We start from the raw sequence: 15,870 nt of genomic DNA, 5'->3' as shown, positions 1-15,870 counted from the left end.
CAGAAGTGTTGTGGAGTCCGTGCCTCAATAGGACAGAGCTATTTTGGTGACACGAAGAGGACCTACACAAAGCTAGGCAGGTGATCTTAATGTTATGGATGATTGATTTGTCTTTAGCATGAAAGTATACAGTAGTGGTATCAAATATGCTATGTACAAATGCTCCTTTCCTATCAAAAGGTGATCCTAACCTGTAGAGTTAAAAATGACAAACCATAAACTGTGCAGATAAGATGAACAATTTATTTATATACAATAAGCATTGGTAGATGTATTCTGTTCAAAAGAAAAAAATACAGTAACAAAAATATTTTCAGCATAATACCTACTGTATAAACTCAAGTGTGACAAACTGATCCTGTTGTTGAGTTATAAAGAACACAGAGCCTGGTGTAACAGATTACAAGTTGCATTGTTAACTAAGACAGTAAAAAACTGTACAGTGCAGGCAACACATTACAATAAAATATGGTCAATGAGGCAGTCTTTTTCAGTAGTTGGATAAGGGGGGGTTAAAATCTCATAAATCCTCCATATCTCTTATCCATTTCTGGGATTTCTTTGGAATAACTTTCACCGTCTTCATCTGAAGGAAGAAGAGAATCTGCAAAGCGCCTCATGAAACCTCCATATCTTTTTTGGTAGTCTTGCCACCATTCTGGCCTGCCTACTCTTCTCATAAATCCTCCATATCTCTTCTGGAATTCTCTTCCTTCATCTTCTAAGTCTGAGCTTCTTCTGTAATCTCTCATGAAGCCACCATATCTTTTGTTGATCTCTCCTGGTGTCTCACTGTTGTTCTCACGGTAAAGACCAGTTTCAGGATCCCCACCAGTGCCCAGAAGCTCCCTCAGGAGATCTGAAGTGTCACTATCATACTCTTTCTTCATGAAACCTCCATATTTCTTAGCAAGAATTTCTCCACCATTGGACTCCTCTTCTGGTTCGACATGGTAAAGCTCATCCATTTTCTTCTTCATGAAGCCACCATATCTTTTCATAAACCCTCCATACTTTTTGGCAAGTAAATGGCTATCGATACCTTGTTCTTTTTCTGCCTCTTGAGAGCTATCTTTGGCAGTTTGCAGAAGCTCTTTGCAGGTACCCCATGCTTTAGCCGTTGGCATCTTTCCCTCACACTCCAATGTGCAAGCCTGAAACAAGAAGAACAAGTAGATTAATTTACAGAACGATGGCATGGCCTACAAACTGTGCACCACATTTATTATGTGATTTAAGCATGGGTTCATGGGCAAACACTTTCGAAAAGGTAGACTTAAGAAGCAATGATGTGTGACAGAATTGCACCAAAATTCTACAACAAATTTATGTCTCTAAGTTAGCTAACTAATAGGTCTAAATTTAGACTAGGCAGACTAAGTCTGAACCAGATTTATAATCCAGTGTTATCCAATGTGATCAGGGGCGAACCTGCCCCTTTCGCCGCCCGAGGCGAACTACAGAAAGCCGGCGGGGGCGGAGCGAAGGGGGCGTGACGGACCGGCGGGGGGTGGCGAAGTGCAGGGGGCGGGGCTTAGCGCCGTTCGCCGGCAGAGAGCAGGCACGGAGACGACCTGCTCTCTGCCTGAGCGTGAGAGGAGGCTGCTGGAGCAGCGCTGCTCCAGTGGCCTCCCCAAACCACCACTCGGTGCTAAGCCAGTACAGGACAGCTTGTCCTGGACTGGCTTAGGTAATCAAAAATGCCGCCCTCCCTGAGGCCCTGGTATAGCGCCGCCTAAAGCGGTCGTTTCAGGTCGCCTCATGGGAGGTGCGGCGCTGACTGTGATAGATCTGATACTTTTAAGAATGGTCTAGTCTGAGCTTGTAAATATTAGACAGAATTAGTAAACCTGGTGGCTTAACTGATTCTCAGGGTCTACCACCACAAAATTTTTTAGCTATCTTCACAGACTCATATTATAGTTCATTAACTGTTGTTCTTTCACATAGCTTATTGAACACTCTACAGTTAGAGAACCTAGACAACCGAAATTGACCACCACTTGCTTACATAAAATGAGATAATATTTGATATATCACCTCTTATTGGTTCACTACACTACATGTACGTGTATTACAATGTCATTGGCACAGTTTGGGAGAAGGTACACACAGAAACCAATTAGATCATGGCTTTCATTTTTTCAGAGATGATTTTAGCTTTTATGGGCAACTCCTCTTTCCGTTGGAATATAATAGTTCTGCATGACTGCATTTTTCTAATAATGGACACACTAGTCTACAGACTGTATCATTGCTGCTCAGCTCTATTGAAATGAATGAGTATAAGCTGGAATATCACACACAACCTGCAGTACTGGCTGTGTTTGAAAGACGGCACTCATGTTTTTGTAAGGTGTTGTTACAAGTCCCAGAAGAAGCAAACAATATCTTAACATTTATGTTAGTGGAAAAGCTCCTTTTAGGTTTTCTTGAATTATTTCTTTTCACTAAATTAGACTTTTCTTTGATGAAAGATTTATTAAATCATAAAGTTTGAACTCTGAGCTCTTATCCCATAAAACACTTTCATATGCCATTCTAAAATGCATTCTGAAATATCTTTTTCATATGCTTTTTGAAGAATGGAATGAGCCTTAGGCGGATTTGTTCTCTAATTATCCTGTTTCTGAAATGAAGTGATAATTCATCTTTTAGAATTAACATTACGGTGCGTTACATTCTACAAGAGAGTTGAATAATGAACACAACAGGATGTAGCGATTGGCCCGTCAGAGGCAAAGGATGGGTAACCCTAATATATATTGACATCAGCCTGTGTCAGCACAGATAAGGAAACAATAAGGGATAATAGTTCAAAAAATGTTAGCTTAAAAATTATATTATTACGATTGTCAGCAAGAGAAGTTTTTGAGACTTTTTGCAATCCTTCCACAATGGAAATTGTACTGATGTAAATTATATCCATCGAGACATTTATTGAGGATTGATATAAGGGTATTAACTATTGAAAAAACGAAGCTTAGAGCTTTTGGGTCACAGTTGTAGCTAGAACCTCTGTGTTTTAAGGAACCATCCTTGGTGTATGTAGAGGAAATAGAACCCCATAGATAAGAATCAAGTAGGACATCCTTCCAGTGTTGACTGACGCCATGATACCCAGAAACACGTCAGATAAGACAACTTGATATTTGTTTCCCAAGATCCTTAGGTTGATAACTAAACCCTGCAGGGTCTATGAAGGGGAATCCTTGTCTAGGTTCTAACTACCCATTAAAGGGGCATTCTAAGATAATAATATTGATGGCCTCTTGTTAGCATAGTCCATCAGTATTAGACCGGTGAAGGTCTAACTCTAAGCACTGCCGCTACTAAGTAAAGGGAAGGTGGTTAGATGTACTGCACCAATGTAAAAAATAATAAGGCCACAACGCTCGACAATGCTGCAGTCCCTACAAACAGCTGATCGGCAAGGGTTCGAAGACTTGGCCCCCACAGATTTGACATCCTAAGGATAGGCCAACAGTATTCTGAATGCAGAAAACTGCTTTAAAATAAGATGTAAGTCCAATATGAGCCCCATTTCTCCAGATGGCAATGGGCCCATAGTACATATGCCCCTAGATGCTTAAAATTATGTTACTGGGAAATATTTTTGTGAATGAATAAAGACTGTTACATAGTAAAGTAAGCACAGAAGCTAGAATACAACTGTTGGGGCCCCCAGTCATTGAACTGCACTTATACATTGTATAGTATTAGAAATCACACTAATGTCTATCAGTAGACACTGTTGGTGCCTGAATGGCAAGTTTTAGATTACAGTTTCCCCCTTTAGACAATGACTGGAAACAGTAGTCTTAAGACACAGTAACGATGGTTACCATGGTGATGTAACATTAGAATATATTAACTGGGTATTTACTGTCTAAATTAAGTGTGGTGACTACATGGAACTGCTTAGACCCTGACATTATAACATTTTACTTTCCCTTTGGTGCTTTGATTTACTTCAATCTATGCAATCTGAGGCTAGGTTCACATCTGCACTTGGGTTTCCATCTGGGGTCTGCTTGGGGACCCTCCGAACGGAGACCTAATCCACATAAAATAGCAATTACCTTAGGAAGCCTGCAGATCCCATAGACTAAGATGGGTCCATGTGTTTTCCGCTCGAAAAGAGAAAAGGTGTAATGATACATGATGGTTTAGTTGTAATCTGGAGCATTAGACAACAAAAATGTACAGAGTGTATGTGTGATAAGGAGCATAGTTCACCAATGACAGAATGGTGGCTCAGTGGTTAGCGCCAATGTCCTGGAGTTCTAGGTTCTATTCTGGGTGAGGATGACATCTGCAAGGAGTTTGTACGTCCTCCCCATGTTTGTGTGCTACAGTTACAAGCATCCAGTAATGTTCAATGCATCGTTTTGATTAAGATCCTATGTCAGACATCAGTTATAGAGCCAAATGGAAAACCCACCGCCAGGGGAAGTGATGTGGGAGTGTCTGTATCAGTGACGCTGGGGCTTAGGGCAGGTATAGGAGTAGAATGTGGTGGATGCTACTTGAAAGTACACAACTTGTATAGAAAGTCCATACCTATGCTGTGTGGGATGAAATAATAATGGTGTGCTGTTCTACTTCTTCTTCCTGTACAGACACATATATCTATCTTAGACCTGAGGATGTCACAGACACTACGGCTACTAAAATATTATATGATTATATGTCTGTTACTTACATTTGTATACATTTTTGTAGTATTCTTATGTGACAAAGTTACACTTTCTTTCACCTGGTGCAAATATACATTTTGGCGTCCCCCTCTAAAAAAGTAATAGTTATGGATGCCTGTATACAGACTTGACTTCATATATGTGTTTGGAAGCCCAGTCATAAGTCATCTGCCCTATTACTGATGCCCTACTGTCCATCATGCTAAGGTTCTTCTCACACTGCATTTTTTTACTTTTGTTAAACGTGGTAAAGTGATGTTCACAAGTTTTAGACAGGTCCTGGAAGGGGTGATGTGGCCCCCCACAAAATTCTCATCTTAAAGGGGTTTTCTCATCTCAGTGTCTCAGCCCTCTGCCTGTAGTGTCTGCTTCTCACTTCCTGTATTTCTCTCCCCCCTCCTCCTTCCTGCTGAATGGGACACAGAACACTTTTGCAGATCAGATAATATGCAAATGCTTGTACAGAACCACTCAGTATTATCTGTGTGTTTACATATAGAGATAAGACTCTTTATCACCAAACTTCAATTATCTGAATGGATTGTCCTGCCAGCAAGAGCAGTGAGTGAATGACATCACTTGTCCTACAGGTCTGTTGTTATAGCAACACTGTGTAAATGGGGGAATGGGGAGAAGAAATTCTTCCATTTACATAAGCTATCAGTATAGATAGGATCCTTTAGATGGGACAACCCCTTTGACATAAAATCTGTCTAGGATCATGAAGAGACAGAAGGATTTGAGCAAGCCTAGATCCACTTAGTTCTTCAAGATATTTGGAAGAACCTCCCTGCCACGTTCCTTCCATCACTGTATGCACGTGCAGAGACGTAACTTGAGGCTCCCGAGCCCCAGTGCAAAATTTGTAATGGGACCCCTCTACTTACTGTGTGATATTCATAATACTAGAATCTTTTTATATTGTAGACTCCAGGGCCTTTACTACCTCTTCATCCCTTAAAGCTACGCCCCTGTGCAAGTGTACCTAGAAGAATTGCTGCTGTTTTCAAAGTGTGGTCACACCAAATAATGATGTGATTTAGATTTCTCTTTTCTTCATTATCTTTGCATTTTTTTAATTGACAAAAATAAACAATTAACCCTTACTTTTTTTTAAAAAAAAGCATTTTTAATTTGCAGCATTGTTTTCCACTCCTGCCTAAACCTTTTGCACAGTACTGTATATCAGGAGAGTACATGAGGTATACCATTGCATCTGTCCCCCATGTTGTAAATATATAGCACACTATAGCTCAGCCTGCTGCGTTATTCTGTATAGTAAAGTAGATGGAAACTCTGCCAAGATTCTGCTGAACAGATCTCTCCAGACTCATCAAGTAAACCAACACTGCCGGCGCAGTGAAAGCAGCCTCAGTGACACTGCAGTCAACATAATATGCATCCCTATTATTACAAAAACTGAATTATTACAGGGAATTGTACCATATAAGAATCAAATTTATAACACGTACAAATGCTTGTCCATGGGTTGTGTCTGATATTGCAGTTTAGCTCTATTCACTTGCCTGGAAATGAATTGCAATACCAGACACAGCCCATGGACATAGGTGCCACTTTTTCTGTAGAAAGAAATTAAAAATCACACTTTTTCTATTTCAGTAGAGCTTCTTTATCACTTGCTGCTGGTTCCAGTGGTGACTGCTAAGCCCCTGAGGAACATGCTCCTCCCCAGCTCCTCCCCTAGCTCCACCCCTGCTGAAGACATGCTGTATTATAGAAGTAGCACATACACAAAGCCTAAATGCCATTGCAAATACTGTCCAATTGTTCCTGATGTAGGTCTGCATCTTTATATCATTAGATCTTCTTTCCCTAATATATAAATAATATATATGAGCTAAGTTTCATTGCTCTGGGATATGAAACATCTGTTCTATGCATACAGCTGTGGCACAGCAACCCAGGGAGCCGAGAGGGGACAACTGTGTCTTATTTATATTACAAAGCTCATGGAGCAGAACTACAAATTACAGAAATTAAACGTGTATATAGTATACATTATGTTAGAGCATCTTTTATTAATCTATCTATCTATCTATCTATCTATCTATCTATCTATCTATCTATCTATCTTTCTATCTATCATCTATCTATCTATCTCCTATCTATCTATCTATCTATCTATCTATCTATCTATCTATCTCCTATCTATCATCTATCTATCTATCTATCTATCTATCTATCATCTATCTATCTATCTATCTATCTATCTATCTCCTATCTATCTATCTATCTATCTATCTATCTATCTATCTATCTATCATCTATCTATCTATCTATCTATCTATCTATCTCCTATCTATCTATCTATCTATCTATCTATCTATCTATCTATCTATCATCTATCTATCTATCTATCTATCTATCTATCTATCTATCTCCTATCTATCTATCTATCTATCTATCTATCTATCTATCTTTCTATCATCTATCTATCTATCTATCTATCATCTATCTATCTATCTATCTATCTATCTATCTATCTCCTATCTATCTATCTATCTATCTATCTATCTATCTATCTATCTATCTATCATCTATCTATCTCATCTATCTATCTATCTTTAATCTATCTATCTATCTATCTATCTATCTATCTCTTTTATCTATCTATCTATCTATCTATCTATCTCTATCTATCTATCTATCTATCTATCTATCTATCTATCTATCTATCTATCTATCTATCTATCTATCTATCATCGCTATCTGTTTGTATGTCTGTCTAGCCTTATTTTAGTATGAGATAACATGCTTCTCTGTGCTGTGGTGTAGATTGCTTGTAAATTATTATACAGTATAGCCGTTTCATTTGCCATATGTCTTACAAGTGACATCTGGATATCTTACAGGAGTAATGGGTGAAGGCACAGTAATAATCTCAGCTTTCATACAGGGCAATGCTGTTTTTTTTCTTATCAGTTAAAGGGTTATTTTGCCTTCTGGCATAAAGATGATGATGACAAATATTTTTAATGTGCTTTTCTCACCAGGGAACTCAAGCACAGGGAACTTTGTGGAATAGAGAAGTTAGGGGATCCCTTACAGGCGCTCTACCCCAATACCAACAAAGACATGTTGAAAGACAATATAGAGGGGACTGGGTTATATTCCACTTGTTAGCACTAGATAAAGGGTAGGCTACCCCTTTATACCGGGTGTTTGATATGGTGTGGCTTATACTGTGGAATGACTTTTATATACAGTACAGTTTAGTTGTATGGACACAGTGAATGGTGAAGGAGTGGATCTGCATTCTCACACACTGCAGGCTGATATTTTATGGGCACACGATCCACATTAATTGCAGATATCAATCTCAGCTATGAGCTCTGGACTTGTCACCGAACTGCGTGCACTGTTTTATGGTTTTGTCTTCTGTGAATTAGTCTATTAATAATATTGATATAATACTAAGTACATATAATAAATCTAGCAGATGGTTGTATCTTGCATTTCATGAATGAAACAAAGCATATGAAATGTTCCGGAAACTTAACATATGTGAACTTTAGTAGTCAAAGATGCATTAGTCAAACCAGTCATGTGATCTCATGGGATTGCATTATTATGGTTCAGAATTGACTCATTATAGACACTAATGTTCAATGTGATATACAATTATATCTTCCAGAGTGAGATACAAATGTAGCGGAGCTGAACGTGTCATTACACATGGGGTTGTATTGTAAGTTTACCATGGTCAGTGTTAATGATAGTGATGAATATTATAATTTCATTAAAATATACAGTCTTTTTACTGTATTAAAAAGTGCAATATATATAAACATATATGAGAAAAGTCTCCCCTACGGCTCTATCTGATCTGTTTTTCTGTCCACTAAGTGAAGCCTAATGTAGGGTAAGGGAACTGTTATCAGGAACTACACATTTATATGGCTACAGGGCTATTCTGCCCATCAGAATAAGTAATAAGCTGCAAAAGACAGAAGCCTTTCTGTAATGTACCCTGCCCGGAGCGTATATAGTGGTAGCTATAGCAGGAACCATTTAACATAGCACAGTTGAATAAATACATATAGTGTGTCCATCAACATCAAGTAGGGGATGAAAGTAGGGGATATGGGCTTATAAGAGAGTTTCCATTATTATTTCTCATACTTATACACAAACTAGATCTGAGTGTGTAGCAAAGCTGCCTTTGATATGAAGTCACTACAGATTTATTTACTGCATTATATTGCGCTTTCACAGGTTGCAGATTCATTCAAGAGCTCAAACAATTTAGAGTTTGAGTTGAATTACAAATTCAGCTCTGCTACATCAGTACAAGAATAACATAATATAATAACCTTACATATACTGTACACACTTTCTATTAACTAACCCTCTTTTAATCTGCTGTGTAGAGTGACAAAATCTATATTCTAAGACTTATACACCTACATACACAAGGTTATCTTTAGGTGTATTACAAACTGCTGCTATACATACTGTACATATATGAATTAGGATTCAATCTAACATTACAGTAATACCTAAGGATTAATGAACTATTCTGGATTTGTTCCAGTTTTCTAACACTATCAGTAAATGAGCAGATGAATTATGTATAGTAATATTGACTAATATTGACTTCTAACTGAAATTATTACATTTGATAAAATAAAATACTTATATTTTACTTAATATGTCCCATACATCCATTATCTATCTATCTATCTATCTATCTATCTATCTATCTATCTATCTATTTATCTATCTATCATCTATCTATCTGTCTATCTATCATATATTCAGTTAATTGAATTGCTATATATACAGTTGCCAGTAAAGCAGTATATAGTTATTTCCAGTTCTTCTCCACCCTTTAATCTGCATTAGATGTTACTATCAAACTTACAAGTTTTCAAGTCTCTCATTTCCTTTAGTTATCTTGTACTATTTCCCATTCACTGGACGTCTGCGTGCTTTACTCCATCACTACTGATGCCATGTGTCTGTTCTACATCATGTGCAATTCTCTGCAATAAACTATAACAACCAAAAATCCAACATGCATCTATATGACTATATGATGTGAGTTACTGCAGGTTTTGTGATACAAAAGCAAATAATCTGCCTCCTGGAGAATCATTGGGAAGGAACTTTCCATAGTCAAGGTGCCTTGTACCTGATAAAGGAGGTAGATTGTGACCCCCACCTATGACATAGACTGATGTGGGTGACAAATACAGCATATTAGTCAATGTATATAGATAATAGAGATTATAGTCAATAATATACATAATCTAAAAACATTTTAAAAGTGTTTATCTAAGTTTCCTCTATATGATCTGGGCATAAGCAATGCTGCTGTCCAAGGTGCTGGACTGCCAACTAAGCACAAGTTGTACAAGTAGTATTGATATATAGAGTATATGGCAGTATAAACTTACTAAGGAGTTGATTTCGGTTGCTTGTCCCATGTGATAAGCACATGAAGCACAGTCCTTGCTACAGTCTGCTCGGATTTCCACAGCAAGATATGTGGTTATAGCCAGGACTAGACAGTAATATCTAGTAACCAGCGCCATTGACTGCAATAGAAAAGAGCACAATGATAAATACATAATCCTATAACACAATAGTATAAACTTATTTGATGTATGAAAACATGGCTGAGGTGTAATATTGTAGTGGATACATCACAGTATTCTGAGGACAGAAAGTACTAACTAGTGTACAACTATCCTGAACTATCCAAAGACTGTATGGCTTGTATACTATATACTAATATGTTACTTACTTGCATGGCAGGGTTGCAGATGATCCACAGCTCTTGCAATAAAAAGACTGAGTGCAAAGTGTAGAGAGAGGCAAAGAGAAGAGGTTTCTAGTGCCTGGCGACAAGCAGAGATGGAGAGGAGTAGCCCAGCTTGTGATCTGTCAGCAGCAAGTCTTGTAGATGTGAGCTAGTGAGAGAGCAGCAAGAGAGCAGCAATAGGCTCCCCAGCCCTCAGCTTCCTTACAAGGACTTGTGTGGTTGGAGTCTTGTTAGAACAATCCCAGAGCTGGGCTACTTTATAATTACTTAAAAAAAGAGAGCAGGAGCTTCCCCCAATAGCCTGTAGGCTCCCTGTGACGCAGCCGCCACGTTCTCTGCTCTGTCCCATAGCTTATTAGAATTAAGCAGAGTCATGATCACCATCAGCACTTGTGGGGGAGGAAAGACCCTACATACATGGGGCTACAGACGTGTAATATACACTACAAGGTCATCCAATGACTCCATATACAGCAGCCGCTATCACATTCACCTATAGAATGTAAAAACTAAATACATAGTATAAAACAACAACTTATATATATTGCATGCACCAGCATTATCATCCTAATGAACAAGCGGTTATAGACTTAAATAGTTGTCCTCTAGGGGGCGCCCAACACCTTCAGACAACCATGAAATTGGTGAGGCTTACAGAACATATGACTGGCTATGTCCTTTACATTAGACTGAATAATCTTAATACTGACATAACTATGTACAGTTCTCTTCGCATTAAGGGTTTTCTTATGTCGCTTATGTAAAGGACCACTAAATATTCCTCATGTGGTATATAGATAGTGGATACCTGCAATGTAAATGAATGCAATGTGTACCACACCTATATGTACATAAGTACATGGATACAACCAATCTGCAGCTGAAGTCCCCAAGTCCCTGTTGGTGTCTGTGTGTCCAGCACTGTCCTTATCATTATTCTACTCCTATAATAGGCCAGAACATTGGAGGTAGAACTACTGGTGTGAACCAAGACTTAATTACAATTAGGTTTATAAGTTAGAGGCACAGTTGTTTCCCTGCTATTTAGTATGCTGCCATAATCCTGTATTAAATACCTTGACAGAGTGACTTTTGGGCACCTCCTTATCAACCATGCCAGGCCAGATGCCCCTACAACTATGCCCTCTTGTAAGTGTCAAAGCTTGGCCGCAGAGCAGGATGCTGTTCCTTGACGCCTATAATAAGAATGAATGTATGGATTCTATAAGTAGGTGGATTTATCTGTTATTAGATATACTGTATGGTGGTAATATACTCAATAGTGCTCATTCCAGTCCCCATCCTCAGCATATTATAAGAGTATAGGAGAAAATCCATGTAAGTATGAGGACACACAAGCCCATATAAACGCCATACATATATTGTATCTTAGTCTTTCACAATAAGTACTTATGTGTCTGTGTGCCGGATCACAGACCCATTACAGTGAATGGAGCCATTCTCACATCTGTTTTTTTTGTTTTTTTTTTGGCATACACTATTTTTTCTCTACTCGTCTCAGCCATTTGAGTTTATTGATCTGTGCAAAAACAGACAGCACATGGACGTCATCTTCATTTTTGTGGATTGAAAAAAAAAAACAACAACAAAAAAACAGATGACCCACAAATGACCAGATGACACACTGGGGACAGATGTAACGATATGGCATCCAACTCAGTCTCCTGTTATATTGTATAACCCAGGGCACTCTCCTAATATCTGATGCTGTGCAAAAGTTTTAGGTAGGTTTGGGCAAAGTTTAGGCAAGTTCCTTTAAAAACTGTGTGCAAGTATACCTAGAAGGATTGATTCTATAATGCCGGCAAAGGCTGGTGACACCAAATATACATGTGACTGAGATTTCTCTTATGTTCATTCTCTTTGAATTTTGTTAATTGAGAAAAATGAACTATTAACTTGCTATTTTTTTTTTTTAAATGTAGATTGTGAGCCCCACATAGAGCTCACAATGTACATTTTTCCCTATCAGTATGTCTTTGGAATATGGGATGGAAATCCATGCAAACACAGGGAGAACATACAAACTCCTTGCAGATGGTTTTTTGCCCTTGGTGGGATTTGAACACCAGGACTCCAGCACTGCAAGGCTGCAGTGCTAACCACTGAGCCACTGTGTGGCCCCCAACTTGCTATTTTTGAAAGTATTTTCTTACTCGGCAGCATTTTACACACTACAATGTTTTCACACATATATATATATATATATATATATATATATATATTTCTCTCACTCTATATATATATCACTTAGTATAGATCCTCTTTAACAACATGATATAGCCAACTCTGAACAAGTGTCGGGACAAGAACAAAATGTATTCAGTCTCTTTTATATGTGTCTAAAATGTATTTGCCGTAAGCTTTTGAGACTGTGTCATAGTAAATGTGCAGAAAACAGTGTAAGATATGAGGCTTTCAGCATGTGTAAGACATTCTCAGTGAAGAATGTCGTGTGGCTTCTCTAAGAAGATCAAAGGAAATGCACATCTCATAGAGAAAATATGATCTGATAATATGATATATTCCAGGTAATGTGCTGCAGAATTCTCTAACCTGATATGAAGGAAGAAGGATCTGACAAGTGTAAAGATGTCCGTCATTTTAGCAGTCATTAAAATGAGATATGAGCTGAGAACCTTATAGCATTTCCTTAATACAGGTTTACGTATCTGTTCCTAGACCCACTACATGAGGTGCGGTGCAACAATGTGACCCGATCGATAACATTTGTTCATTAAATCAAGAAATCTCTTGCCATGTTATGTATCCAGATCTAGATCTGTAACTAGACGAGTGCTAGATCTGTATCTTGCAGATGTCAGGTAAGTTTCAGTAGGCAGTAGCTCCAGTAGATAACACTATCACCAGGGATTGTGATATTATAGTATGCATCCCTAGAAACTGGTAATGTAATATACAGGGATTGCACAATAATATCAGGTTTGACAGATGATATTGAAGTGTGTAAAGTGTTTATCACAAAATTGGACAGTGCACTGCTATAAATGGATTTGGATAAATTGGAGGTTTGGGCAGGCGCATTGTGACCCAGTGTTTGTTGTGACAGTGACTTTGAGTTACAAAATTTTATTTTTCAACTAAAACTCACTGTCAGAACAGCCTGTGGGTCACAATGTGCCTCCATTCACTTACACTAGTGCAAGAGTCACAGAGCTGCACAGTGATCTTTGTTCAAGCAAACATGGTGAAAATCGCTGTGTAGCGCCAATAAATGTGTAAAATCTTAAAAAGAACTTGTTGGAAGGATTGGATTGGAACCTCAAATCTGGTATTCTTGTTCTCATGTACGACTCTTTTAATAGGTTTGTTAGCTCTGGCGCATGTATATTGGGCTGGTGAAATGGTTTTATTAGGACAGTACACCGTCCATTATCAGCAAAAGGCACGTGAGCCTGGAGCTGCCAGACATGAGCCCAGGACTCATTTTCTCCAAATTTTAAGGAGTGGTTCGAGATCACAAATGAGAAGGTTAGAAAATGAAAATGCTCTGATACTTACTGTTAGGATTGTGCAGCAGGTGCGGCCATGATATGGAAGTCGCAGCCTGTTCCACTGCACAGTCCAGCATTGCAGGGGTTAACTTCCCTTGCAGCAGCTGGGTGTGGCCGGCTGCCTGACTGATTGGGGTGTCGGCCAATGTACGCTTGGCGTGGGCGGCTGGACTGTTTCCTTGGGACCGCCCCTTCCCTATTTAAGGGGGCTGGTCTGGATGCCTGGTGCTCTAAGATCAAATCCCAAAACCTAAATGATGTGTGTGTGCACGGTCCAGCCTGTATAATCTTAGTTGGCCCTAGCTAGTAATGCCCTAAGATAGCAATGCCATTGTTAGTTGGGCAGCATGCTGCCTTGTGTGTTGTGTTGTGTTGTGAATATCTCAGTTGGCCTTAGCTAGTGTTCCCCTAAGTCAGTATTCCACTGATAGTTGGTTTGGCAGTAAGCTGCCTTGTGGGTTGGGTGGAACTGTAGCGCACAGTGTTAGTTGGTCTCTATCTAGTCCAGGGGTTCTGGCTAGACAGTTTAGTTTGTTGTAGCAGCTGCTCTGACCTGCACAGGTTTGCTCTGTGATTTAAACAAGAGCACACCCAGTTAGTTTAGTTTTCTGGCAGCGACAATAACTATCAGACCGTATTCAGACTAGGGTGTTTTGGCAGTTCAGAGTCCAGTAGGGCTCCACAGGATTTTGTTTGTTTAGGTTTTTTTTTTTTTTTATTAACTCTGCTGACCGTAACACTTACCAGCATCGTCCCCTCCATTCTGGCACTGGGCCAGCCATTTCCACAAGAGTGGCTTCAGCCCTGATGTCAATTTGACAGGGCTTAGCTGTATAGTAACTCTGCTCTATATACTTAAAGAGAAGAGGAAGAAATGGCCAGCCCAATGCAGCAATGGTGGGCTACAGATAAGTGGCATTTTCTTTTAGTTTTTACCCTCCTCCATATTAAAATTTTTGATCAATTAACAATTAGACTTGTTAATAGAACAATGAATGGAAATAAGAATAAAAAATGTAAGAGGAATTTTCAGCGCAATCGTTCTTCTCCGTCTGGGTGCACAACAGATTAAGGGTACATTCACTTGAAGGAAAATGGCGCTGAATTTGGTGTGGAATCCACGTCAGATTCAGCGCTGAAAAATATGCCTCCCATTGACTTCAATGGGTTCCTTTTTCTGCTAGCAGAAAAAGAAACCCATTGAAGTCAATGGGAGGTTTTTTTTTTCAGCGCTGAATCTGACACGGATTCCACACCAAATTCAGCGCCATTTTCCTCCGTGTGAATGCACCCTAAGGTAGAACATCACCAAAGAATCCATGGAGCGCTTAATCCAGGACAATTAAAATATTTCTTTATTACAGATCACATGGATTATAAGGATTGATTCACACCTGTGTTGGAGTCTCAGTAGGAGACTGACATAGAATCCGCTTAAAATCAGCGGGGGGAAAAGTCCTGCAAGGAGAACTTTTCTCTCTGCTGGTTTCAGTATAAAACTAACGGAAACCAGGCATTCCCCATTATATTGTACGGGTTCCATGGGTTTTCCATGTGTAACCGCTTTTTAAGCTGACAGGGTCTCCATCTTTCGAGTCCCCATGTGGACCTGAATGACAGAACTGACAGAAGACAGGTTCATTTGGCTCTTCATTGGTCAGCTGATACGGGTGCCTTTGAGCTTCAGAAAGTACAGCAAATGACCGGCCAAAAGCAGCTCTGCTTCTATTTGCATAAAACGACCAGAGCTGCAGCATCTTTGGCCACCGCTATACAGTGGGCGGAGCTCCACCAAGCAGATACTAATGATATATACTGTGGTTGGTCATTAGTATGATAAATTATA

The 15,870-nt window shown here is 39.1% G+C and overlaps 1 protein-coding gene across 1 annotated transcript; it reads right to left on the bottom strand.

Annotated features, from left to right (window-relative positions):
• Window positions 1-223: 223 nt before the first annotated feature.
• Window positions 224-10,740, bottom strand: PENK (proenkephalin). Its single transcript, XM_075270488.1, has 3 exons — window positions 10,471-10,740; window positions 10,121-10,261; window positions 224-1,154 (listed from the first exon to the last, which is right to left on the bottom strand). Exons 1-3 carry the CDS (start codon window positions 10,474-10,476, stop codon window positions 513-515), a joined length of 789 nt encoding a protein of 262 aa, XP_075126589.1. The 5' UTR covers window positions 10,477-10,740; the 3' UTR covers window positions 224-512.
• Window positions 10,741-15,870: the final 5,130 nt, after the last annotated feature.

The sequence above is a fragment of the Leptodactylus fuscus genome, chromosome 4, assembly GCF_031893055.1.
Source record: "Leptodactylus fuscus isolate aLepFus1 chromosome 4, aLepFus1.hap2, whole genome shotgun sequence".
Classification (NCBI taxonomy): domain Eukaryota; kingdom Metazoa; phylum Chordata; class Amphibia; order Anura; family Leptodactylidae; genus Leptodactylus; species Leptodactylus fuscus.
This window is presented reverse-complemented; position numbering and strand designations above follow the sequence as displayed.

Bases quoted from the DNA above. Each gene is read 5' to 3' on its own strand.
- PENK (XM_075270488.1), bottom strand. The intron at 1,155-10,120 runs GTAAGTTTATAC...TTCTTGTTTCAG, and splicing joins CAACCGAAATCAACTCCTTA to GCTTGCACATTGGAGTGTGA.